The sequence below is a fragment of the Petaurus breviceps genome, unplaced genomic scaffold (genome assembly GCF_028583685.1).
Source record: "Petaurus breviceps papuanus isolate PSGF00001 unplaced genomic scaffold, PetGlider_PUasm1.0 90731, whole genome shotgun sequence".
Classification (NCBI taxonomy): Eukaryota; Metazoa; Chordata; class Mammalia; order Diprotodontia; family Petauridae; genus Petaurus; species Petaurus breviceps.
In genome coordinates, this window is record NW_027187325.1 from 3,622,108 (window position 1) to 3,646,895 (window position 24,788).

Below are 24,788 nucleotides of genomic sequence, written 5' to 3' on the forward strand. Positions count from 1 at the left end.
CCTCCTCTCGTAGCCTCGGTCCGGCCTCTCAGACTCGGTCCGGCCTCCCTCAGCCTCGCTCCGGCCCCCCGCAGCCTCGCTCCGGCCCCTCGCAGCCTCGGTCCGGCCTCTCGTGGGCACAGTCCATCTCTGCCTCCGGCTCCAAGTTGCCCTTGAGTTTCTTGGCCACCTTGGTGATGACCGGGTGGGGTCGTGGGGGTTGAGCCAGGACACGAGGTCCGTCTTCACGGCCCAGTAGCGGGGAAGGCCGCACACCCACACCGGATCGAAGACTTTGTACCAGTGGGGGGGCAGCCCTTCGAGGCGAGTGGCCTCGTAGTCCACGGGGTCGTGGTCATAATCCTCGCCAATGATTTCTTCCTCTGGCTCGGGTTCCACCAGCTTGAGGAGCCCTCTCTTGGCGAGGCGGGTCTGGAGGGCAGCAGGGAGCGGCATGGGGGCGAGCCTGGGGAGGTGGTGCTGGCGGATGGGGGGCGGGAGGGGACAGGCAGCCCAGCAGCTGCCGACCTGCTCCTCAGCCTGCCAGCTTCCTTCTGCCGAAGTATCATTCTTTTTAAACGAAAGTTCTTTAGTAAATTTCTACCTATTTTGAGATGGTGAGAGGGAATTAACTTTGTACACGACTCTTACCAGCCATGGTACTGTCTCTTCACATCATTTTAGGCCTTAGTGAGTAAATGTGAACTCTGTACTATAATATTTTTTTTTTCTAAGGAGGACCCAGAATAATTATTTATTTTTTTCCCCATATTTACCATTAAAAACAATATTCCCTAATAACTTTTTTTAAACTTCTATTACAATATCATTATATTGACATTAGTATTTTGCTTTGTTCATCTCTGATTTCCAGTTCATTTTTCTTGGTGTCTTGCCTAGAAATCCTTCTCTATTCTGTATTTGCTTTTCCCCATCCCCCTTAATTTATCACCTCACCATATACCAAATGGATTTAATCCTGTATGGTACAATGTTTTTCTTAAGTCATTTGAAGGAACGTTTCTTCTTTTTGATAATTATTAATTGGACCCATCAAACGAAGCATCGTTTTTTACAAAGATTGCCTCCATTATTTCTTCTAGGTTTATAAATATGAAAGATAATTGACCCACTTCATACTTAGTGTGTTGATCCAGCTTAAGGTGAGCTAATTTTAATGCCTGATAATTTTAATTTTTGAGTTACACCTATGGACTACCAGTAAGATTACATTGTCTTGCCTTGCAAAGGAGAGTGCCTTGTGAAGTAGAAGCGATGGGAATTCCTATTAAAATCAAAATAGACTAAATTGTTTGCCCCTACTGTTCTATAACCCATTCATGGAAAACGTAAGTTACTCTGAAATGATTTCAACTTTACAAAGCTAAGTTGGCTATTGCAGAGTATCTTGAGCTCTTGCAGGAGACTGCACACTGATGTTCTTTTGGATTGTCCTGATGTCTTTTGTCAGTTATCCATGTGAAACTCACTGGCCTAAAATTTCTGGAGTAAATCCATTTCAACTTCAAAGCCATCATGGAAAAGCAACCAGATTCATCCTTCTTGCTTCCCTTGGACATGTCACAATCTCTACTCAAAGGATTTCAAATGCTTTACATTACCTGTAGCATTAAGTCTAAGCTGTCTTTTTCTTCCTATTCAAGGCTATCTTTGCTTTGATCTTAGCATTCATTTTTTCAGCCTTGTCTTTTTATGACTTTGAAATGAATCCTTCACCCCATACATTTTGGGTTTTCTTGTACCTATTCATTTTTTTTTCATTTTATGTGGAATAATGTGTACCCTTTTCTGATTAACTCACCCTTCACTCTCCCTTCTAGCTAATCAAGTCCTATCTTCTCCCTTACACTTTGTTTTTACTATTCCACCTACTCTTTATTTTTTATTAATGTAGAGACTCTATTGTCTTTATCAAAAATTTGTAATTATTGATATACTTATGATATATTTTATTTTGAACTTTTGGAAAAACTTGTTATTTTTCAAATTTATGTACATACATACATGCCTACAAATAAATTTACGTGCATATTGAGGATTATCTCACATAACTGAGGCATGCAAGTAGATGTTCATAAAAACAAAGCTGTGGAGAGTGTGGTTGAAACTTATACCTCAGTCGAATCTCAATTCATTAAAAGAAGGAAGCATACCCAAAGACACACATATACAGACGCAAAAAATAGGATAGAGGTAATTTAACTTCAAATTTCATTGATATAATTAGAAATAATAGTGTGTGTGTGTGTCTGTGTCTGTGTGTAGACTACTAACCAAGGTGCTTGAAAATAGGACCTATGTCTTATTTCATTTTTTAATTCAAAACCCCCAGCACATTTTAGATATTTAACAAATATTTGTTAAATTATTATAATAATACATAGCAATAATAACTGCAAGACCAAAATATAGAGAATTTTAGGGATTTTTATTTTTTTAATCATGAAATAACCACATTTTCTTTTACTCTCCACTTCATCACCATCTGCAGTATGAACGAAAAACAAAACCCTTATTACAAAAATGAAATCAAGGAAAACAAATTTCGGTATTGGTGATGTTGTCTCCACCCCCCAAAAAAATTCTCATTCTGCACTCTAAGTACTTCATGCTTCTATCCCAGGTTCTTTTTCTGGGGAAGGATGTACATTTTTCAGCATGAATTCTTTTGAACTGTGGTTAGTGATTTTCCCCAACATTACTCTCATTTTTCTCTTCCTCCACACTTTATTCATCTTATCTTTCCATTCTTCTTTTAATGTCATTAAGACCTCATAGAACCAAACTCAGCTTCTGACTAATTTGACTGTCTCTATTACCTCTAATGATGCTAAAGTGCAGAGTAAACAGGTACCATTCCTCTGTATTAGAAGGCAAGCAGTTTATCCTTGTTTAATTACATAATTTTTCATTCATGTTTATATTGTCACTATTTTCTTGACTTCTGTGTTTATAAAATGGGAACACAGCTTTGAACTGTTCATCGTAAATACTTGGAAGCTGTCTATTTCATTGAAGGTCCTCCACTGCCCCACCCCAACTCCAAGGCCAATAGAGAAATGACGTTTTCCCTTGATCTTCAGTTGGGGACCTATTCAATGACAGCAAGTCAGTGACTCTAGATGCAATGCGCTATCCACTGTGTCACCTAGCTGCCCAGATTACTCTTTGACATTCTTCTTGATTTACTCTCCTATCAATCTTAGCAGCTTTCCCAAACCTTTTCATCCCTCTTTATACCTCCCATGATTACTCTTCTTTTTGTATACTCTTTTAGCTTCACCTCCACCTCATCTCACATTAGTCAGATAGTTTCTACCATCGTTGCTTCTTTCATACCTGCCTCACATGAAGAAGTGGCTCTTTTCTTTGCCAAGACATACTCTTCACATCACAGTTAATCTCATTCTAGTCTGTCCTCTGCAGTGGATTTCCTCCTCTATAATGCTCATCTTGCCCATACCCCCAAATTATTCATTTCATCCATTTGTCCCCTTGAGCTACCATTCTCTATCTCTCCATTGTGAGTCAACTCCTAGAAAAGGACGAGGCTATTTACAATTGGTGCATCCATGTCCTTTTCTCTTACTTTTCTTGAGTTCATTCTAGCTTCTGACTTCATCATTCAATGAAAACTGCATTTTTCAAAGGTACTAATGATATTGTATTTGCCAAATATATTTTTATCCATGTAAATCCTTCTCAGTGCCTTTGTAGGATTTGACATGATATATAAACTTCTTCTTTGAACTAATTTTTCTCTTAATTTGTATAATTTTCTCTCTTGATTCTCTTCCCACCTTATTGATTGCTCCTCAGTTTCCCTTCCTGGATCTTTATACAGGTCATGCCTACTTTATCCATTCATGTCCATGATTGCCCTCTCCCTCCCAATACTTTTTTGGACTGTCTTCTCTTTTCCATCCATACTATTTCCCTTAGTGATTTCATTTGCTCTCACTGATTCTATTAGAATCTTCATGCAGGGGGCGGCCAGGTAGCACAGTGAGTAAGAGCACCAGCCCCAGAGTCATGTTGGGATGACCTGGGATCAAATCCGGGCTCAGACACTTAGCACCCACCCAGAAACACCTGGTCATGTAACCTTGAGCAAGTTACTTAAATCCAATTACTTAAAAATAATCTTCATGCATATACTTCTCAGAACTCTTTATTCAGCCCTAACCTTTCTCCTTATCTCCAGTGTCACATATCTAATTTCCTGTTGAACATCTTGAACTGGATTCCCTTAGATATCTTAACATTATATGAAAATTAAAATGGTTATCTTTCCCCCAAACCATCTCTCAGTCTTAACTTTACTATTACTTTCAATGATACTACCACTTCTTAGTCACCGAGGCTTGCCACTTCTGTCTCACCCTTTGCTCCTCCATCTAACATCCCACAAATTCAATGAGTTGACAAGTTAAGTTTGGTCTACCTTCACAATATCCTTTTTATATATGCTTTAGTCCCCTCTGATACTGCCAGCATCCTAGGACACTCCCTTATTACCTCCTGCTAGAGCTCATGACCATAACCTGGTGGTTGCTTCAGGAGTCTTCCTGCTCAAATTCAGCTTCCAGTCAATGGTCAAATTGTTCTTCCTGTAAGGCAGATCTAAGTATGTCACTCCCTTACTCAGTTAACCGCAGTCATTTCCTACTACTCCAGGTCAAATATAGATTTTAAAGCTCTTCACAACCTGGCCCTGTCCTACTTCCCAATCTTCCAATAATCTTAATTCCATCAGGTCACTGTGTTTCAAGGATACCATCCTCTTTACTGCTCCTTCACCAAAACATCCCACTTCCAAATTTCATGTATTTTTTTTTTGGATATTTTCCAAGCCAGGAATTTCCTCCCAAATCATCTCCACTCCTGGGTTCCATGGTTATCTTCAAGTCCCAGTTCTTGATCCACCTTAAGGCTAGTACCTTCCCTCTATCAATTATTTATAATCTATCCTGGAGAGAACTTGTTTACAATGAGTTGATTAGATTTCATCTTCCTCTAAGATCCTAGAGCAGGACTATTGTTTTTAAATCCCCATTACTTAGTAAAATTATTAGCACATAGTAGTTACTTAATAAATGCATATTGCCTTGACATGAAAAGAGAGGAGCTATCTCACTTGTGTCTGTTTTATTGTTATTCACTCATTTCAGTCATATCTAATTCTCTGTGACCCCATTTGGGATTTTCTTGGCAAGAATACTGGAGTGGTTTGTGATTTCCTTTTCCAGTTCATTTTACAGATGAGAAACTGAGGCAAACAAGGTTAAGTGACTTGCCAACAGTCACACAGACAGTAAGAGCCTGAGGTTAAATTTGAATTCAGGTCTTCCTTGACTCCAAAGTCAACCATGTAGCTTGCCTCACTTTTGCCTGTATCTCAAATATACTTTAGGTTACTGATGAATATGTGTTGATTGATTTATAGGGATTAAATGAAGTCAGGCATATAGCACCTTAAGATTTACAGGTATTTGGTGGCTACATGTAACAGTGAATACAGCACCAGCCCTAGAGTCAGGAGAACCTGGGTTTAGATACAGCCACAGATACGTAACACAAAAACTAGCCGTGTGACCTTGGGCAAGTCACTTAATCCCAATTGCTCTCCAAAAAGAAAAAAAAAAGATTAACAGGTATTAATCTCCTTCAATCTTCATCACAACCTCTGAAATTATTTTCCCCTATTAGATAAGGAAAATGAGTCTTAGAAGATTCAAATGACTTTACCAGGATCCCTCAGCTAGGGTCTGAGATGGACTCTAAACTCAGGTCTTCCATGACTCCAGACCCAGTATACTTCACTTTGTTATTTGTTATGATCTCTGTCTCTCTGTCTCTCTTACTGCTCTCTCTGATTCTCTGTCTGTTTGTCTGTCTCTCTCTGTTTAAATCTTAGGTATGATTGCATTGGGGAAGGGAAACCCTGAGGGTGTTAAAATTCTTTACTCACCTTTTTGTCCCCTCCTATTTATGAAGAGCCTGTGCTTCTGGTTCTTGCAGTAGAAGTCAGAGTTGTAGTGGCACTTGAAGCAAGAAGCAGGAGTCCGTGAAGGTCTCTGAAACTGAATATCTCGAATTCTAGAATTATGAGTTTTCTCTATACCTATTACCTTTGGAATGCTAACATAATGCCATTGTTCCTTGTACACTATTCCAGGTAGCTGAGTAGACAAGAGAAAGTCACTTTATTTCCCATGGGGCAGAGAATCGGGCAGGAGAGAGGCAGGCTAAGGGAGAGCTGTTTGTTTGCATCTTTTCATGGCAAGTGTCCTAGTGTTCATGTAACTGAATGGCAATTCTCCCATACTCTAGCAAAAGCCATTTTCAAAGACAAGCCCTAATTCTCTCAGGCCTTTTCAAAACAGGCTTTCAGCTCCTAAGAGAGTGATGGCTAAGTCTGAGCTGCTGTTTCTCCCAGTCAGAGCTGTCATTAACTTTCCCATTCCCTTCTCCATAACCCCTCCCTTTCTGTCTGCTACAGATGGATTTCACATCCATAGACCTCTAGCTTGGCAGTTAGCAGCCACAGTAGGATGGTGTCAGAACTATACTTATCCATGACTTTGATTCATTCATTCAACATTCTTTTCAACCCAGTCTGAGCCAGATTTATGGAAGCTGAATAATCCCTTACTGGATCAAATGAAAGCATGCCTGTTGACATTCTTTCTCTCTGGGCTAACACACACACAAATAATAAAATCCATACCTGTGCATTAAGAAAATCTAGTGTCACTAGTTTCTAATTTTTTATGCCACATATCTGCACAGATCAAAGATAATATTATCCTCTCCCATCCCCATGCCTGATATCAAATACAAATGTGAAAAGAAAAAATGTTAACTTCTATGTAAATTTGGTTATCTTCACCTTAGGACTTAATTGTACCTTGTCATGGATTCTCTAATATTTTTCATATCTCTCCAAAGGGTTTTATAGCACCTAAAGAGGCAGAGATTTTTAGTTAGGATTGTGTATTGTTGTATTGAAAGGGCCCCTAGAGATCATATGATTCAATTCTACTTCATAAATGAGAAAACTAAAAACCGGAGAGGCAAAACTGAAGGCCACATGTCTAGCTAGTAATAGAACTAGAACTGAGTCTTGTGTTATTTCTCCTAGAAGATAAGAGCAAGCAGTCACAGATTTAGGTTGGAAAGGAATCTTAGAGGCCCCTAAATATAGGCCAACTCATTAAAAAAAAAGGAAGAAAGAAACTGAGGCCCACAGAAAGAGATTAAACCCAAAGTAACACAGTCAATGGCAGAATTGGTGATCGAACCCAAGTTGCTTGAGCACCAAATCAGCATTATTGCTCCATCATTCTTCCTCCATTCTCTACAGTCCCTGAGACTCTGATAGGTACCCACAAGAGATCCAATAGAAGGACTTGAATTAAACAATATTTAAATCATTTGTGTTCATTTTCTCTCTAAATCCATATCATCATGTTGAAAATAAGGAGCAGGAGAGATAAGAGTCTGAAAGCTGACTAATATAAATATGAACCCAGGAGGTCATTTAGAAAAGTCATTGGGGTTTATAAGAGTTCTGTAATCAAGACAACATGGGAGAACATAAGTAGACTTTTTTTTTTTATCAAACTGACACACTGGGAAGCAGGTGCTCCGGACCAAGATTAATCAACCAAGTGATGAAAGATCTTGTGACAGCACTTTTAGCCATGTTCAAAATCAATAAACTCAAGGATTGGGAGTTTCATGTTTTACCAGAAGCTCCATAGTCATGTTGTTTGGGATTTAATGGTCTAAAGGAATGAAAATGATAGTTGTGGAATTAATAGCTTGGCTGTTCATTAACCTAAGAAAACACAGCAGGACACAGTTGTCTTCCACACAAAATCATACAAAAGTCTTTCTTTATTAAATATACATTATTTACAGTTTAAGTCTTTCTCCTGTACAACAGTAACCATAGAAAACAAAAGAAGCTAAGGCTAACCTTTCTTCCCCATACAGTGTATTAAGACATGTTACATGGTCTACAAAACAGACTCAGATTGAGGCAACATCCCTTGGGACTATTAAAAAAAATTCAGACAGTGGAAATAAAATCTAGACCTTCACAAAGGACTTGGGCAAGGGTACAAGGAGAGGTGAAGTTTATTTATTCATTCATCAATTCATCTATATTTATTCATTTTTTACTGTAACTGAGACTTTTTTGTCTTCATTCTTTTTATTCTCACTGATTGAAAATGACTTTTCTTCTCTAATTCCTAGAAGTCAAGGGATCCTACATGATGGTGAGGATAAACTCCCTGACTAAAAAATGTCATTTACACAGTGAGGACTTATTGTTCACACCTCATCTGATAAGGCAATGCTTCTTTGGAGGCTTTCAACACTTGTACCTGCTAATAATATTATTACCTAATCTAGGGGCTGAGAACAAGAGAATTCAGCCATGTACAACAGGCAAAGGGAATCGTTTGGAAATAGTGTCCCCAGATCCACAATGAAAATGTTCCTCATTCTGATACCTCGGTAAATAAGGAAGCTGTCCCTGCACCCTTGTTAAGTCATTGTGAGTGAGGTTTACTGTTTCCCTGAAGGCAGATTTGAGGCAGAATGAGGTTACAGAAGTTGAGACTCTGCTGTCATTCAAAGGGAAGAGATTGTGTTAATATTTCATTTAAAACTTTCAAAGGATATTTTATTGTCAGCATGTATGACAAAGCAAACTCACTTAGCCTTATTATCCTTTAAAGACATATTGAAAAGGACCACATTCACATGAGGTGCCAGCAAATATAATGTGATGCTTATGTTGCATACTGCATGTCTTTCTTTTTCTCTCCACCTCTCCCTCTCTAATTATAGTGTTAGAGTCTAAGCCTTGTTAGAGCATTGCAATGACAAGGACAAGATCATGGACTTAAGTCCCATATAGGCCAGTTAACCACCTTATTCTTTATATAGAGGCTATACCCCAACCCTATCTGACTATTGGGCCAATGTGTGCCCTGGATCCCTAAAAGGGTTGGGTGATAGAATATGAACAGATTAATGCAAATCCATCACCAGCAATGCTAAGAACATCCCCTACTTAATTATAGTAGGGAAGACCATCCTTAAAGAGGAAAGCTGATATATTAACTTTATGATGCTGGAGATAGCAGCACCATAGAAGGGGAGAAACTATCTAACTAAATTGGCCCTGAAAAACCACTGCATATGGCAATATGATTCTGCTTCAATACGATAAGCCCAGGGAATAAAATGTGAAAGCTTTCCAGTTTTGCAAACACAAATCAATAGAATTTCATTTACAATTAACTTTGGTAAAGATGGACTTCAATGTAGATACTTTACATGACAAGGGTCTTATGTAACAGCAGTTAATGACTAAATAAAGTATTTAGCTGACATATAGCAGGAGGATGGCTGGGGTTGGATTCTAAGAATGTCATGCAGATGTGAATAAATAACTCCCCATGCAAAGCCCTTGGTGTTACTAAGATAGAATATGCTTATTCTAAAGGGCTACAGACATTCCCCAGTGCATGGGGTATTTTGTAAAGGGGATAGCTACCACTAACAGATTAGGATAGCCCTATCCAGGTCTGATCCTTCCAACACTAGCCCAAGTGCTCAAGAAATATGTCTGATGTTTCTAAATAGTTGCCTTAATCCTTAGATCTGCTCAGTCGTTTGTAGACTCTAAACATTACAAAAGACAGACAACTAGATTACAAAGTACAATATTTTCACTGAAAAGTGTGCTTTTTTTCCTCCTCAGAGTACCTCCATGGGGGAAAAAAGGAGAAAAAGAAAGAGAAAAAGAGAAAGAAATAGAAAAAAGAAAGAAAAGAAGGAAGAAATAAAATTGCAAAAATAAGAACTTGAATTTCTAAACTTGATTTTCATGTAAGACTAGCCAAAAGTCCTGGCAAATTGGTCATAGTTCAGGTAACCAGTATTTAAAAAATCAAAATACGTCTTAACAGAACAATGCTAATTTTGCTCAGAGGTTTAACACCACTAGGGCCAGTCCTATAGATTTTTTTTAATGTATTTTTTATGTTTAAGGTGATACCAAATTTCCCACACTAAATAGGGAAAAAATATTCAGTATTTCTTGGAGAAAACTTATATAACAAGCCTTAAAAAAAAAAAACCTTGTGATTTTTTTTTCTTTCTTCTCCACAGTGCATTCAACTACTTTGAATTAGTGAAATCAAATCTGAGAGCCAGAGAACAATGAAAAAGAAATAAAAAACAGCTTAAGCCTGATAACTGTGAAAGTAAGTGTTTTTTTGTTTTGGTTTGCTTTGTTGTAAAGGGGTGGGGACTAAAAACAGCACTTGGAAATAATTCAATTATATTATTTGTCATTTCAAAGGAAAACATAGCCAAACTGCATTAAAAACCTAAACCAGCACTCAGTTGCTTTTCAGATATTCAAATATGGGGTTTACCTATGATTCCTTCTATTGGTTATTATTTATTACCTTTTTTATTTGCTTTTTTTGGGGGTGGGGGGTACATCTAAAGAAACCTGTGGAAAACAAGAAAGACAGAGAAATAAAAACATACTTTTAGGAAATGAAAAGAAGTGAGAGGAAAATACATTGTCCAAATGTCCCTTAGTTAACCAGGGATATTATTTGCATTTATCTTAATAAAAGGACATGCAAGGAAAAGGGAAACTAACAGATGTTACATTGTCAAGCTTTTGGGGAGGAAAGACAGAGCATGAATCCATGTGGCCTCATGCCTTTCATCCTATGTGATAGACAGTTCTTTCTTCATGTTCTCTTTCATTGAAAAATATCCAGCTACCAAGGTAGGACAGCAGTTAACCACTGGATGGAAAGATATTCTTTCTGGATGTTACCCTGCTTTGTGAAAATTCACTTGGTAAGACAGTCACCACTAAGAACACTTAATTAGTCCTGTTACTAAAGACTATTTTCCATGTGGAGCTCAAGGGCTCTCTCAAATTATTCTTCTATTGAGGGGTTTAGGGCATGATGGAAGAATAATAACATTAGAAAATTAATGAAGCTCATTCCATCTATGTCTCTAGCCTTCATTGTCATTGCAGGAACATTCGTAAAAGGCCAGGAGAATAACAAAAGTAGAAATTGCACCACATTAGCAGAAAGGATAACTCCACACTGAAGAAAGAACAAAGGGGCTATAAGTTTTGAAAAGTATTATGAATCGATGGAAATTTATGCAGGTGGGAGAAAAGGAGGTCAGAGAGGAAGATATGGTATGTGAAACAGAGGTCCCAGGACTTCAGTTTTATGTTCAGTTTTATAAGTTTAGACTTCTAAATAGGAGCATTTTGGAGTATCATGTAATGACTACCACAATTTGTATCTGCCTAGGCAAAAAAAGAATAGAAAAGAGGAAAGGCTCAAAATAATTCAGACCCCAAAGCACTCTGTAGATTCATGGAGAGCATCCTGACTGACTGTTCATAATAATTTGATCTGTCATATAGTTTGTCAATGACTCTCTCCAAGAACTTGTATTCATAGATAAGGCATCAATTGCCTAAAACAGATGCTTATAAGATGATGAGAAGTGGGTTAGCTGGCATAAAAAGTGACCAATTACTATTAATGCAGAAAAAAAATTCCTTAAATCTTCATTGTGAAATTTTTAAAAAGTGACGGACCTCAGATAGGATAATTAGCTTTTTATTTAATTTAAACCCTGATGCTAATAGTGGATATACAGTAGTAGATCTGATATTGGAGAAGGGAAGGAGTTATAATTTATCTTCTTTTTGCCTATAAAACAGAGATGTGGATATAATTCTTGAAGTCATTTCTCCTAAAGTAAATGCCCCAAATACATGTGATAAAGAATACAGGAATCTAAAATATTTGTACAATAGGCTTTAGGAAAAGATCCATTTTCTTTATTCTAGATGGATGTCTCATAGTAAACTGGGAAGTATAACCTGAGTAAATGATGCATGGTACAGGGAGTATTAAAAATACTCCTAGGATAAGTGAAATACACTACAACTTGGTATGGACTAAGAAAATAGGACATTTATTTGGTGGTAATAACATCAGTGACAGAGCTTCTTTTAAATGTGAAATTATACAAGATCTTTTTTTATTTGTCTTTTTTTTTGGTTTTGCTGTAAAGTGACAGTATTTCATAATGTTTTTAAAGTGATTACTATGTGTTAAGGGTCTAAATGGAAAGCTGAGATGACTCACAGAACTCCATTATGCATTTAGGAAACCCATCGATTGGGCAAGAGGGAAAAGTAGGATAATATAGTATTATATGGGATCTGACAGACTTTACATGTGTTTCTTGGGATTGTATTTAATTACCCAAGGGACGCAACAGTCTTGAACTTTAACAATTGCATGAAACAGCAAGGATACATCCTTCCAGAAAAAAAGGACAGGGGTGAATAAGTGCTCACCTCTTACCAATGTGAATTCCATTTGACTTTAAAGGGCATAGCTTACTTATTTGCTATTCAATTAGATGCACTGAGAGATAGCTCTCCAGAATTAGATAAATGAGCTTTCAAGTACTCTCTTAACAAACCTGATTTTGTTATGAGTCTCACCTGGCATGAGTGACATAGTGCTGTATGCATGAATCTCTCTTTAAACCAGGGTATATATGTGTATATATATATATATATATGTATGTATATATATATATATAATGTACATATTGTGTCTGCAGATGCACTGACATGTCTGTACATGCACAAGCATATATGTGCTAGTGATACAGTCATGTTGGTGTTCAATCTCTCTACTGCTCCCTTAATACATACAGAAGTAGGTGAGAAAATCAAATTGTTCTGCTTTGGCCTTTGTGAGACTTGCATTTTTTTTTTCATCTGAGCCATGTCAGCCAAAATAAAAAAAAGAAAAGCAGCCTCCTCTTCCAAAAGCTTGAATGATAAAGAATTTCAGCTTTATCACTCACACACTCCCTTTTCTTTACATTTCATTATTGGAGATGCTTCAGGCTAGACTTTCTATTCTTTATTGTGTCTTTTATTTCAGAAAAAGAAGAGTATATTGCCTAGCAGAAAACTGATTTACGCTACATTTTTAGAATTAGAAAATTCAAAACTGACAATCTGGAGTGGGGTGTTGGTATATGGGGGAGATATACAATTAAAATAACTTTTTGTTTATTAAAGTCAATTACGTTCATAAGAGGAAAGAAACATTGCATCCTTATTATAATCACTTAAAAATATTTACTAAGACGAAAGACATAATGAAAACAATGAGGTGCTAGAGGAGCTCACAGACACTGGAAAATGAGGAACAATCTTATTCTTTAGTGTAAGACCCCAAAGCAGAGAAACCCAAATGTAAGAAAAAATCATTTTCCTATGATTTCAGTCACCAAAATCAAAGAGAAATCTGAAGAGAATGGAGCTAATGAGCTCAACATTGGAAGTCCTGTCACGCAAAGGGAGCATTATATAATCAAATGTAATATAAACACTGAGAACAAAATGGAGAGTCTGGTAACTGTCAGGGCCTAGAAGCAGCAAAGCAGTAATTGTTTTCAAAATCAAGTTTGTCATGTAAACAGAATCAGGGAATGGCATACACATCTGTGGATCATTCCATTGGTATTTTGTGGGGATTCCCCCCCCTTCCATTTCTCCATGTTGGTCAAGGGGCAAAAGGTTACAGGCTTGTTTGTTTGTTTTTTAAGGTGATTAATAAAGAACAAAACAAATTCGAAGATCTACCAAAGAGAGGTTACAAAAACTACCTCATCTGGAGGCTCTAATCCTTGGTTTAGGTCTATCTCTGGGACTTTCTGATGAAGAAGGTACAACATTTTTAAGGGTTACATAGTTCTGATCTCATATGAAAACCACTGTTAGCAAGATTACCAATCTACACTTCCCCAATGATGTGAGCATAACCAACTCATCTAATTATAAACAATATTTTGAAAGTGGTCAGAATAAGCATACATTTGGAATGCAACTGAATCTATCTACCCAAAAGGGTTAATGCAATTTAACCCTTGCTTTACTCCAATCTTAAGTATTTATTTTCTTTCATGCAGTTCTTCAAGTTACGTAATAAGCGTATGCTACTTCATGATGCTGAGTATTTTAGAAATTTTACCTGGATTTTCTTATGCCATCACTTCTTGGACCTCTGACACCACTAGGCAGTAGCCTAGCTAACATTTCATATAAAATTGAAAAGAGGCATCAGTGCAGTTACAGAAAATCTAATTTTAGCAGCTTTCTTTTATTTTTTTCCCTTTTAATTTCAAGCTACTATTTTTCCCCATGCTTCACCTAGATTTATATTATTGAATGCTGTTCTAAATGATCAACCCCACAAGAGGGTGTTGAGTGAGGTGCACATTAATTTCTTTGTACCTGTTGCTACTATCAGTAATCCTATATTTGCAAATTTTCAGAGCCTAAAAGTTATAGTAAAAGGGGAGGGAATCAGGGTAGGAGCTGCCTATGGTAAGTTAACAACAACGACAACAACAACAGCGACAACAAAAATCTCTCTTGGACCTTTGAAGGTACCCCAGAAACAAATCAGGAATTCAGGATTTCTCTCTTGTCTCTATTCCACAAACGGAAGCATGAGGGTCGGGAAGAGATTTCTAAATGAACTACTGCATCACTAGTCACATAGTGTAGATGCAGATCTAATAGAATGAGTAGATGTGGGATGTAAGAAAGTACTTCAGAAACTGTGGAAATAGAAAAAAACAACGAACGATAGGCAACCATGCACACATGTGGCTCTTATTCGGTCTAAAGTAGTATAGCAGGTCTCTTGAGTGGTCGTTGTCACCAGGACAGGCTTGTGCAGAGGTGGTGGTATAATAGTTGTTGGGAGTCTCTTCAGGTTGGAGAAAAGGGAAGGATAGGGTCTTCTCAAAAGCAAAAAAAGAAACCAAATAAGGAGGAAGGAGCTAACAAAAAGAAAGGGGAGAAAAGAATTTGTAGGGACCATTTAGTCCATCAGATGAAATACTCCCGTTTACACTCGCTTACTGTGTTCTGCAAGTCAATGTCATTTCTAAAGGAACTGTCCAAATTCTCTGGGTATTCTTTCTCCTTCATCTGGTTAGTTCGATGTGAGTGTTTATGTTGGTAAAGGAATCGAGTCATGATACCAATGATGCAGAAGATGATGAATATCACCACTGCTATTACACCTAGAAAGAAACAGGAGAGAAACACATAAAAAAACCAAAATAAATCACATGTTACCTATCATGCAGAAAGGTTGAGGGGTCACAGGGCAGAAAAAGAATTTGCAGTCAGAAGACTGGGTTCCAGTAAAAATTTTGTTACTCCATATCTTTGCGACCTTGGGCAAATTATTTAACTTCAGGGGACCTGTTTACTCAACTAAAAGTAAATGTTGCATTAGAGGGCTTCTGCAGATACATCTAGCTCTAAATACATGATTCAATGACATCTAAGCTCACTCTAGTCTCCCCATCCATTGACAATCCAGTTAAGGGCACAAGGAAAATTTCAGGAAGAAGTGAGCACTTGATTTAGCCTCTAAAGTGTACATGGGATAGTAGCTAATAGATGTGGGAATGGGGGAAAGAAGAAATTAAAGAAAAAAAAAAGAAGCAAGGAGGTAGGAAATTGAAAAGAGTATTTAGAGAATTATTATTAGGCCAGTTTACTTTTATTTTTAAGCAATTGGGGTTAAGTAACTTGCTCAAAGTTATATGACCAGTTATTTCTGTGTGTGGTGCTAAGTATCTGAGTCCGGATTTGATCCCCAGGTCATCCTGACACTGGAGCCAGTGCTGTTACTCGCTGTGCTACCTGGCTGCCCCTGGCCAGTTTATTTTTATGTTCAGGGGAGTTGTGGGAGAAATTCTAGAAAAAAAAATATGTTGGGCTACAGCATAGAAGATCTTGAATATCAGGTTCTGATATTCTAACATAATTTTGTAGGCATTAGGAAGATGTTGTTAGCTTATAAAATGGCAGATTAGGGGTATCCAATGAGCTGAACTCTCCCAACATTCCCATCTAACCAACTTTAAAATAACACCTCAGTGGGGTGACTAGGTGGTACAGTGAATAGAGCACTGGCCCTGAAGTCAGGAGGACCTGAGTTCAAATCCAGCCTCAGATACTTAACCTTTACTAGCCATGTGACCTTGGGCAATTCACTTAACCCCAATGGCCCTGCCCTCCCCCCTCCAAAAACAAAAACAAAAGTAACACCTCAAATCAAATTTTAGAGCAGTGGAGCCAAGAAAAGGTCAAGGTGAGACTTTTTTTCGTCCTAAGAAACTTTCATGTTGGTAGAAGTCTGTTGCATAGGGATGGAAGTTTGTCAGGAACTCAGTTGTAGCAGCAGAAGTTTTAGGAGCTCTCATTCCAGAGACAGTAAGTGGGTCAGATGACTGATCAGAAAGAGATTAGAGTGGTATTGGGTACAGGTGCCTCTTTTAGCAAATCCATTGCCCACACTCACATCTGGGTCACAATTCCAAGGCTGAGAGCCATGCTGTTGGTCAGTAACAAGGGAGCAGGTTTCTGGTCACAGTACCAAAGCAAGAAAGACCTATTAGCACTTGCCACTGCAGGGGAGCAGAGTCCCATCCATGGGAATTACCAGAGGGCAGACCAGGAGAGCAGTAACCACACCTCTACTAAGATCACACAACCTTGGAAGTACCAAAAATTTGCAGACCCCCTAGAACTAGCTCTGAAAAAAAGAAGTATGAAAAACTAAGAATCTTGGAACAATACTTGCCCAACTCCAGGTAAGCAGAGATCAGCTTTAATATAAAGTTAAAAGTCCAAAAATAGCCTGGAAAAATAGCAAACAACAACGAATTTGACTAGCAAATGCTACCACAGTGAAAGGGAAGACCAAGACATAAACTCAGAAGACAACAATGTTAAAACAGGTATAAAATGCCTCAAAGAATAATGCTAATTAGACAAACACTCAATAAGAATTCCTTAAAGAGTAAAAAAAAACAGAGGTGAATCATGGAGGGAAAAAATAAGAAATGAGAGAGAGAAGGAGAAGAGGGAAGAAGAAGAAGAGGTAACAAGAAGAAGAGGGAACAAGAAGAAGATGGAAGAAGAGGAAGAAGAAGAAGGTCAACAGTGTTGAAAAGAAACATAAAAACGCTGAAGAAAATAACACCTTAAAAAATAGAGTTATGGGGGCAGCTAGCTGCAGAGGATAGAATGCTGGCCATGGAATGAGGAGGACCTGAATTTAAATCCATCTCAGACATTTACTTGCTGTGTGAACTGGGGGAAATCATTTAACCCCAATTGCCAAAACAAACAAAAGCAAAAACAAACAAAGCCAGAGTTGCCCAAATGGTAAAAGAGGAACAAAAATCCGATGAGGAAAACTCCTTAAAAAACAGAAAGCAGAATTGGCTGCATGGAAAAAGAGGTACAATATCTCACTGAAGAAAATAATTCCTTAAAAATTTGAATTGGGCAGATGAAAGTTACAGACTGTATAATACATCAAGAAACAATAAATCAAACTCAAAATAATGAAGAAAAATAGAAGAAAATATGAAATATCTCATTTGAAAAATAGCTGACCTGAAAAATAGATCTAGGAGAGATAATTTAAGAATTATTGAAATACCTGAAAGTCACGATCAAAAAAAGAGCATTAGATATCACATTTCAAGAAATTATCAAGGAAAACTGCCCTGATATTTTAGATACAAAGCATAAAATAAAAATTGAAAGAATAAACTGACTACCTCCTAACAGAGATTCCAAAATGAAAACTCCGAGGAACACTATAGTCAAATTCCAGAGCTCCCAGGTCAAAAAGAAAATACTTCAAGCAGCTAGAAAGAAACAATTCAAATATTGTGGAGCCCCAGTGAGTATCACATAAGACATAGCAGCTTCCATGTTAAAGAAAGAGAGGGCTTAGAATACAATATTCTAGAAGGCAAAAGAGTTGGAGTTACAATTAAGAATAATCTACCAGGAAATCTGAGTGTAATCCTTCAGGGGAAAAAATATTTAATGGAAGATGGGACTTTCAAGCAATCCTGATGAAAAGACCAGAGATGAGAGGAAAATTTGACTTTCAAATATAAGGTTCTAGAAAAACACAAAAAGGTAAACATGAAAATTAAATCATAAGTTTAAACTATTTACATTCAAGTATGGGAAAATGATTCATATAATGCCTAAGAACCTTCTCCTTATGACAGTTAAAAGGAGTTTACATAGATAAAAAGCATGGTATAAGTCAGTTATGTTGGTATGATCTCCAAAAATAATGTTAAGGGGTGAGAAAGAGGGATGCACTGAAAGAAAAGGGAAGGGAGAGGTAGAAAGGGGGTATATTTCTTATAAAAGAAACAAGCAAGTAAGAGTTTTTTCAATGCAGGGGGAAATGGGGGTGGTGGTGGCAGGCAATGCTTGAACCTCACTCTCATTGGAATTCATTAAAAAAGGGAAGAAAAAATATACTCAGTTATGTTTAAAAAAGTAATTTGCCCAATTGAAAAATAAGAAAGGAAGGAGATAAGAGAAATGGGTGGAAGAATAAGAAAAGAGAGCAGACTAACAAAGGCAGTGTTTAGAAGCAAAATAGACTTTTGAGGAGGGACAGGATAAAGAGAGTGAGAGAAGGGTAAATAGAAGAAAATAAGATAGAGGGAAGTGTACTGTTAGCAATCACAACTGTGAACATGAATGAGATGAGCTCACTCATAAAACGAAAGCAGACAGCAGATTGAATTAGAAACCAGAATCCAACAATACACTGTTTACAAGGGATATACTTAAAACAAAAAGACATACAGATTTAAAAGAAAGGGTTGGAGCAAAATCTAATATGCTTTAGCTGAAGTTGAAAAAAAGAAAATAAAAGCAGTAGTAGTTAACATGATCTCAGAGAAAGCAAAAGCAAAAATAGACCTAATTGAGATAATCAGGAAAACTATATTATGGTAAAAGGTCCCAGAGACAATGAAGTCATATATTAAAAAAAAATATGTTTCTCTGATAAAGGCCTCATTTCTCAAATATCTAGTGAATAAAAAACTGAGTTAAATTTATAAAAACAATAACTATTCCCCAATTAATAAATGGTCAAATGATGTAAACATGAAGTTTTCAGAAGAAGAAATCAAAGCTATCTATAGTCATATGAAAAAATTCTCTAATTATCTTTTGATTAGAGAAATGCAAATTAAAACTACTCTGATGTACCACCTTTCAACTATAAGAAATGACAAATGCTCAAGGGGATGAATCAGAAATATGTATAGTAAAACAATACTGGTGGAGCAGTGAATAGGTACAACCATTTTGGAGAACAATTTGGAACTATACCCAAAGGACTAGCTATATAATACTCTTTGACCCAACAATATTACTACTAGACCTGCACCCCAATGATATCAAACAAAAAGGAAAAGGATGGATGGATGGATGTGTATGTGTATATACAAACACACACATACATATATATTTGTGCATACATGTATGCATATGTGTGTATCATTTTTTTTGTGGTGGCAAAGAATTTGAAATCAAGGGGATTCTCATCATTTGGGGAATGGCTGAACAAATTGTGGCATAATGATCATGATGAACTGCAATTGTGCTATAAGAAGAACTAGTTTCACAAAAAGCACAGCTTAGAGCTATATGAACCACTGCAAAGTGACAAGAGAAAAACTGGAAGATCATTGTGAACAGTAACAGCAATATTTTAATGATGATGAGCCGTAAAAGATTTGGCTATTCTGATCGATACAATAATCCAACACAATTTCAAAGGATTTGTGATTTAAAAAAATGCTATCTACCTCCATAGAGAGAACTGGAATACAAAATTTGATGTGAAAATCGAAGTACAGTTATCTCCCTTTACTTTTCTTGCTCTTTTTGGAAATATGACTAATATTAAAATATGTTTTGTATGATTTCACATGTATAATTGATATCATGTATCTTGCCTTCTGAAGGGGTGGGCGATGATAAGAGAAGGAGAGAATTTGGAATTCAAAATTTAAAATGAAAAGAATGTTAAAATAAATAAAATAAGTGTTAAGAAACCCATATATTAACATAAAATTAGACAATTTTAATTGTGGCAATTGACATTTATATACTGCTTTACATTTTTGAGCAAGAACATAATATATTCAGAATTGCACTTTAGCAAGATGACCATTGTAGTAGACTGTGAAATACCTAGAAAATAAATAAGGAAAATGGCAGAGGTTAGTTAGGATACTAAAAATAACACAACCCAAAGAAGCAATGAAGATCTGACATAGTGTGATAGTGCTGAGGTTGAACTGAATGCATAGAATGATGGACCCACAGAATTTTTATGTCTGGTTAAATGGAGGAAATAATGAGAAAGAACTGGTTTGAAGAATATGAAAATGAATTTCCTGAAAGTTCCCTGATTTAGGGCTGCTTCAGCATCACAATAAGAAGAGGCATTTAATGATGAAATGATGGATCAGATTTCATGGAGATCATATCAAGTAAATGTAGATATGACTGAATGAGATATTTGGCCAAACTCCTGAGTTCATGATACTTTGTGTAAGTATTTACTATTTTGAATGTTCTTCCTTTACTATTTGAGAGTTAAATGACTTACTTTTCTCCTTTAGGGAGGCAGGACTAACAGTAGAGTGAAGAATGGGACTGGACTTGTCAAAACCCTTGGATTCCTAACCCAAAATGTTTCACTGGTAGTACTTTGTGATAAAAGTGAGTACATGGCTTCAAATCACAAGATATAAACTCTGAAAACACTTTCAGGTGAAATACTCTATAGGGAAGAGAAATCCTGGGAACCTAGACAGAAATATTAGAACAGCACCCAATATATTGCTTATCATAGAAGAAGTTATGGCCAGAAATTCTCACAGAGAATGGTTCTTCTATCATAGATAATGCTATGGTTTTAAACACACACATATATATATGTGTATATATGTATATGTGTATATATGTATATGTGCATATATAATTTGATGTGTGATGGGGAGATTGGTCAATGAGACCTGATTTTAAAACGTGCACAGTTTTGCCCTTCCTTTGTGAATTAGATAGACTGAGTATATACTATCTTCTCTGTCATATTTCAATCCAATAAATAAAGCTCTTATTATAACACTCCCAATCACCAGTGATTAAGGGTCTGGTGCTATGGGGATGAAATTGACCAAAGTAAGAGAACTGATGGTACATTTAAAAAAATGTGAAAAAAATTTCTCACTTTTTTCCCTGGTGGATGTCAAATGAAGAAGAATATTGTGAGCTTCTTGGGGGGAGGGGAGGCAGGTTGGAGAGAGAAGGGAATGCAGCAAGTTGTACTCCTCAAATCTCACCCAGCTACGATGCGCTTAAAAATTCATGGAACCTGTTTCATTTCTATTTATTCATTTGTTAATTTAAAATATGTATAAAAATGTGATCAAGAAGGCAACATCCTTGTTAGTTTAAAAAGACTGCAAGAACTATCATAGCTTCCCTTAGCAAATAGAATCAGTAATGGAGACCACCAGAACTGGTAGTAACTATAGCTGTGTTTGGCAAGGAGCTTAACCTGAGAAATAACCTGCTTGACTCAGCCCAATCATCAACTAACTCAATTCCCAAGATGCCTGCTCTTTTAAGAAGCTAGACCAACAGCATAAAGTAGTGATTAGCCCATCACTGGTCCCAGATGTAAAAACAAACTTGGTGGTGATACCATGAGGGAGAAAAAGGATGCCCAAAGTGAAGAGCCACGAGGAACAAAACACCTATCTACACATGTACCAGACCAACTTCATATTAAAAGGATTGAATCCACTCTCTCCAGGAATCAGACACATCTAGAGGGTGAAGAACATGGTCAATACAGAGTGTTTTATAATTTGTGTGCTTGCTATAACTCCTATAATTTATATACACACAATATATATGCATACACACATATACTTATATATGTATGTATACTCATTAAGTTTTATATCTCTGATAAGAAAAACTCCATGACAATTAGAAATTTCCTTTTTTGGGGGGCGGCCAGGTAGCACAGCGAGTAAGAGCACCGGCTCCAGTGTTGAGAAGACCTGGAGATCGAATCCCGGGCTCAGACACTTAGCACCCACCCAGAAACACCTGGCCGTGTAACCTTGAGCAAGTTACTTAACCCCATTTGCTTAGGGGCGGCCAGGTGGCTCAGCAAGTAAGAGCACCAGCTCCAGTGTCAGGATGACCTGGATCAAATCCGGGCTCAGATATTCAGCACCACACCCAGAAATAACTGGCCGTGTAACCTTGAGCAAGTTACTTAACCTCGATTGCTTTAAAAAAAAAAAAAGAAATTTACTTTTGGAATATCATTCCTTGACTGTGCCTCAGCTGAAAAGCTTTTTATGTTAAGAAGTACTAATATTTTCTTTTATTTAATAAAGAATCATTTAAAGGATCAAACACCTATTGCATGAAGAGTCTTATAAAGTAGCATGTAGAAATAGAATATTTTAAAATCATGACTTTAAGGAAACTAACATGGGTCTTTTCTAGGAATTGGCTCTGCATTTACTAAATGAGAGAGATAGATTCTCCAATAAGTCTAGCAGAGAAATCTGAGGGATAAGGTGGATGATGAAAAAGGAAGGAGGTGAAGGAAACAGACTATAGGGAATGAGGTTTCAGATGATTAAGTAGTAGAGAATGGAGCTGAAAAAAATATGGCACTGCTGCACATCAATCATGTGCCTGCAATGCATGGGCTATGGAGATCTAGACTTGGGCTTGCAGAAGAGCCTAAGAGATTGAGCAACAGCCTTCACTTTGGGGTAATACAGCATCTGCATTTCTGAGAAGACACCACCTAAATGCATGTTGTTGGGGGGAGCTACATCAAATACAAGTTGCTGGCGAGCTTCCAGGTGTGGGTTTAATATTCAGTTTAAGTCAAACAGAGAATCTTACGGTAGATTCAAAGATGGGGTGTTCCTTCTCTCTCCACCACTAGGGCATGAGTTTTTACCAGTGGACAGGAAAAATAATCAAACAAAATCATTCACACTGCAGTTAAAATGATTAATTTCTCAAGAAAGAGATGTGGATCACCCTCTGATAGACTTTTAAGAACAGGAGAAAGCCATCTGGCATGAACTAGTTATTATAATCCAGCCAAAGGCAGGGGTTCATTTTCAGAGTTATGATTCTCTCATGTAAAAGAATTTTATTTACAAAAGGCATTTTACATGAAAGAAAATAATGAGGTCTTTTTTTGTTATAAGATTCACATGGAAAAAAAAATCAAGGCACTCCAGGGAACAGAGGAAATAAAATAGGATAAAGAGAAGAAAGAGAAGGGAAGGGAAGGGAAGAGAAAGACATAATTGTAGAGGAAAGAGCAAGGAAGAGAAAGAAAGAGAGAAAGTGAAAATGAAAGAGAAAAAATAAAGGAAAGGAAAACATAAATACAAATGTTTGGATAGAACAAATGTACATTTTTAGTTCTACAGCCATATGTTCTGCTAGGTTTGAAATTGAAGTCCTGTGGGTTTCATCCTGCTCATTAGATTTAACCAAAAGCACTTGGTTGAAAAAACCCGAGAGAAATGTAGTTTCACCCATCTGTCTGCTCCAACATGGCTCCTTCCCTGTGTGCAATTTTATGAATTCACTTTGTTTTTTTGCTTTAGGAAAACTGACAACTGGACAAGAGGAACAGGTTACAGGATGCCGATCTAGATGTAAACACTCCAGCTGTTGTCTCTGTGCCCATCTGCATGATGGATGAGGCATGGGGGAAACTTGGTAGATCTGTTAATACTATGGGAGATAGTTTCCTTTGATCATTCTTCACAGTGCACATGGCATCTGTAGATATAATCTAAGACTTTATAACCTCTACATGTGGGAAAACTGGTGTATTCAAAAGGAGAACATTAAGTGCAACCTCTCCTAACTTTCAGGAGTCCATATCCCTTGCTATCTCCCTGATTTACTTGTTTATTGCTTTCAGTGATGAGAAATGGATTACCTCCAATGACAGCCGAATCGCTCCTAACTGCATTGGTGAGAGGTTCCCGTTCATCTGTCTTCCCAAAAGGATCTGCAATACATCAAATACAAAAAATTCATAATCTTCATTTTGAATACCTGAAGCCTCTCCAAACTCTGGAAATGATTTGCATGTGCATTTGGTCCCGTTATTCTCTAATGTGTGTCTGGCTCAGAAAAGGGACAGGACAAACAAGTAAGCTTGAAACTACTGTCTGTTTAGATACATGTCAGATTAATTAGTATGGTAGTCTCTCTTTGTGATACTATTACTCAATTTTTAGCAGGAAAAAAGAGGGGTATCTAAACAATTGTCCAATGCCTAACAAACCAAATTAGAAGAGGATATTGGGATATAGAAGGTCACATCTAAAACCCCTAACCTGTTGTGAATTACCATCTAGTGAGGCTTGAAACACCAAAGGCAGAATTTGTGTAATATGAATCAATGTCACAAAATCATAAAATTTCATATTTGGATAGGATATCAGAGACCATGTAGTTGAAATTCTTGAAATTAATCAACTCTAGAATTTATCTGGCAAATGATCATTCCCACTTTTGTGTGGACAACACTAGAAAAGAGGAATTTACTAAATATCTAAGTCACCCCATTCCACTTTCTAATAGTTATAAGTCTTAGGATTTTTTTTATAACATCAAACATCTCTTATATTAATCCTTTCTCTTTACATTCCCCACAGTATAAGTTCATTCCATTGCT

The 24,788-nt window shown here is 37.0% G+C and overlaps 1 protein-coding gene and 1 pseudogene across 2 annotated transcripts in view; both read right to left on the bottom strand.

Annotated features, from left to right (window-relative positions):
* The window catches only part of LOC138145203 (polyglutamine-binding protein 1-like), an 863-nt pseudogene extending 428 nt beyond the window's left edge, over positions 1–435 (bottom strand).
* A 7,432-nt stretch (positions 436–7,867) lies between these two features.
* CNTNAP5 (contactin associated protein family member 5) overlaps positions 7,868–24,788 on the bottom strand; it is a 934,370-nt gene continuing 917,449 nt past the window's right edge. For both annotated transcript variants that reach the window (XM_069066887.1, XM_069066888.1), the window contains exons 23-24: positions 24,045–24,116; positions 7,868–15,204 (exon numbers count right to left, since the gene is read on the bottom strand). In XM_069066887.1, coding sequence (XP_068922988.1) covers positions 15,008–15,204; positions 24,045–24,116 — 269 coding nt within the window. In that variant the 3' untranslated portion in view covers positions 7,868–15,007. The remainder of the gene's footprint in view (positions 15,205–24,044; positions 24,117–24,788) is intronic.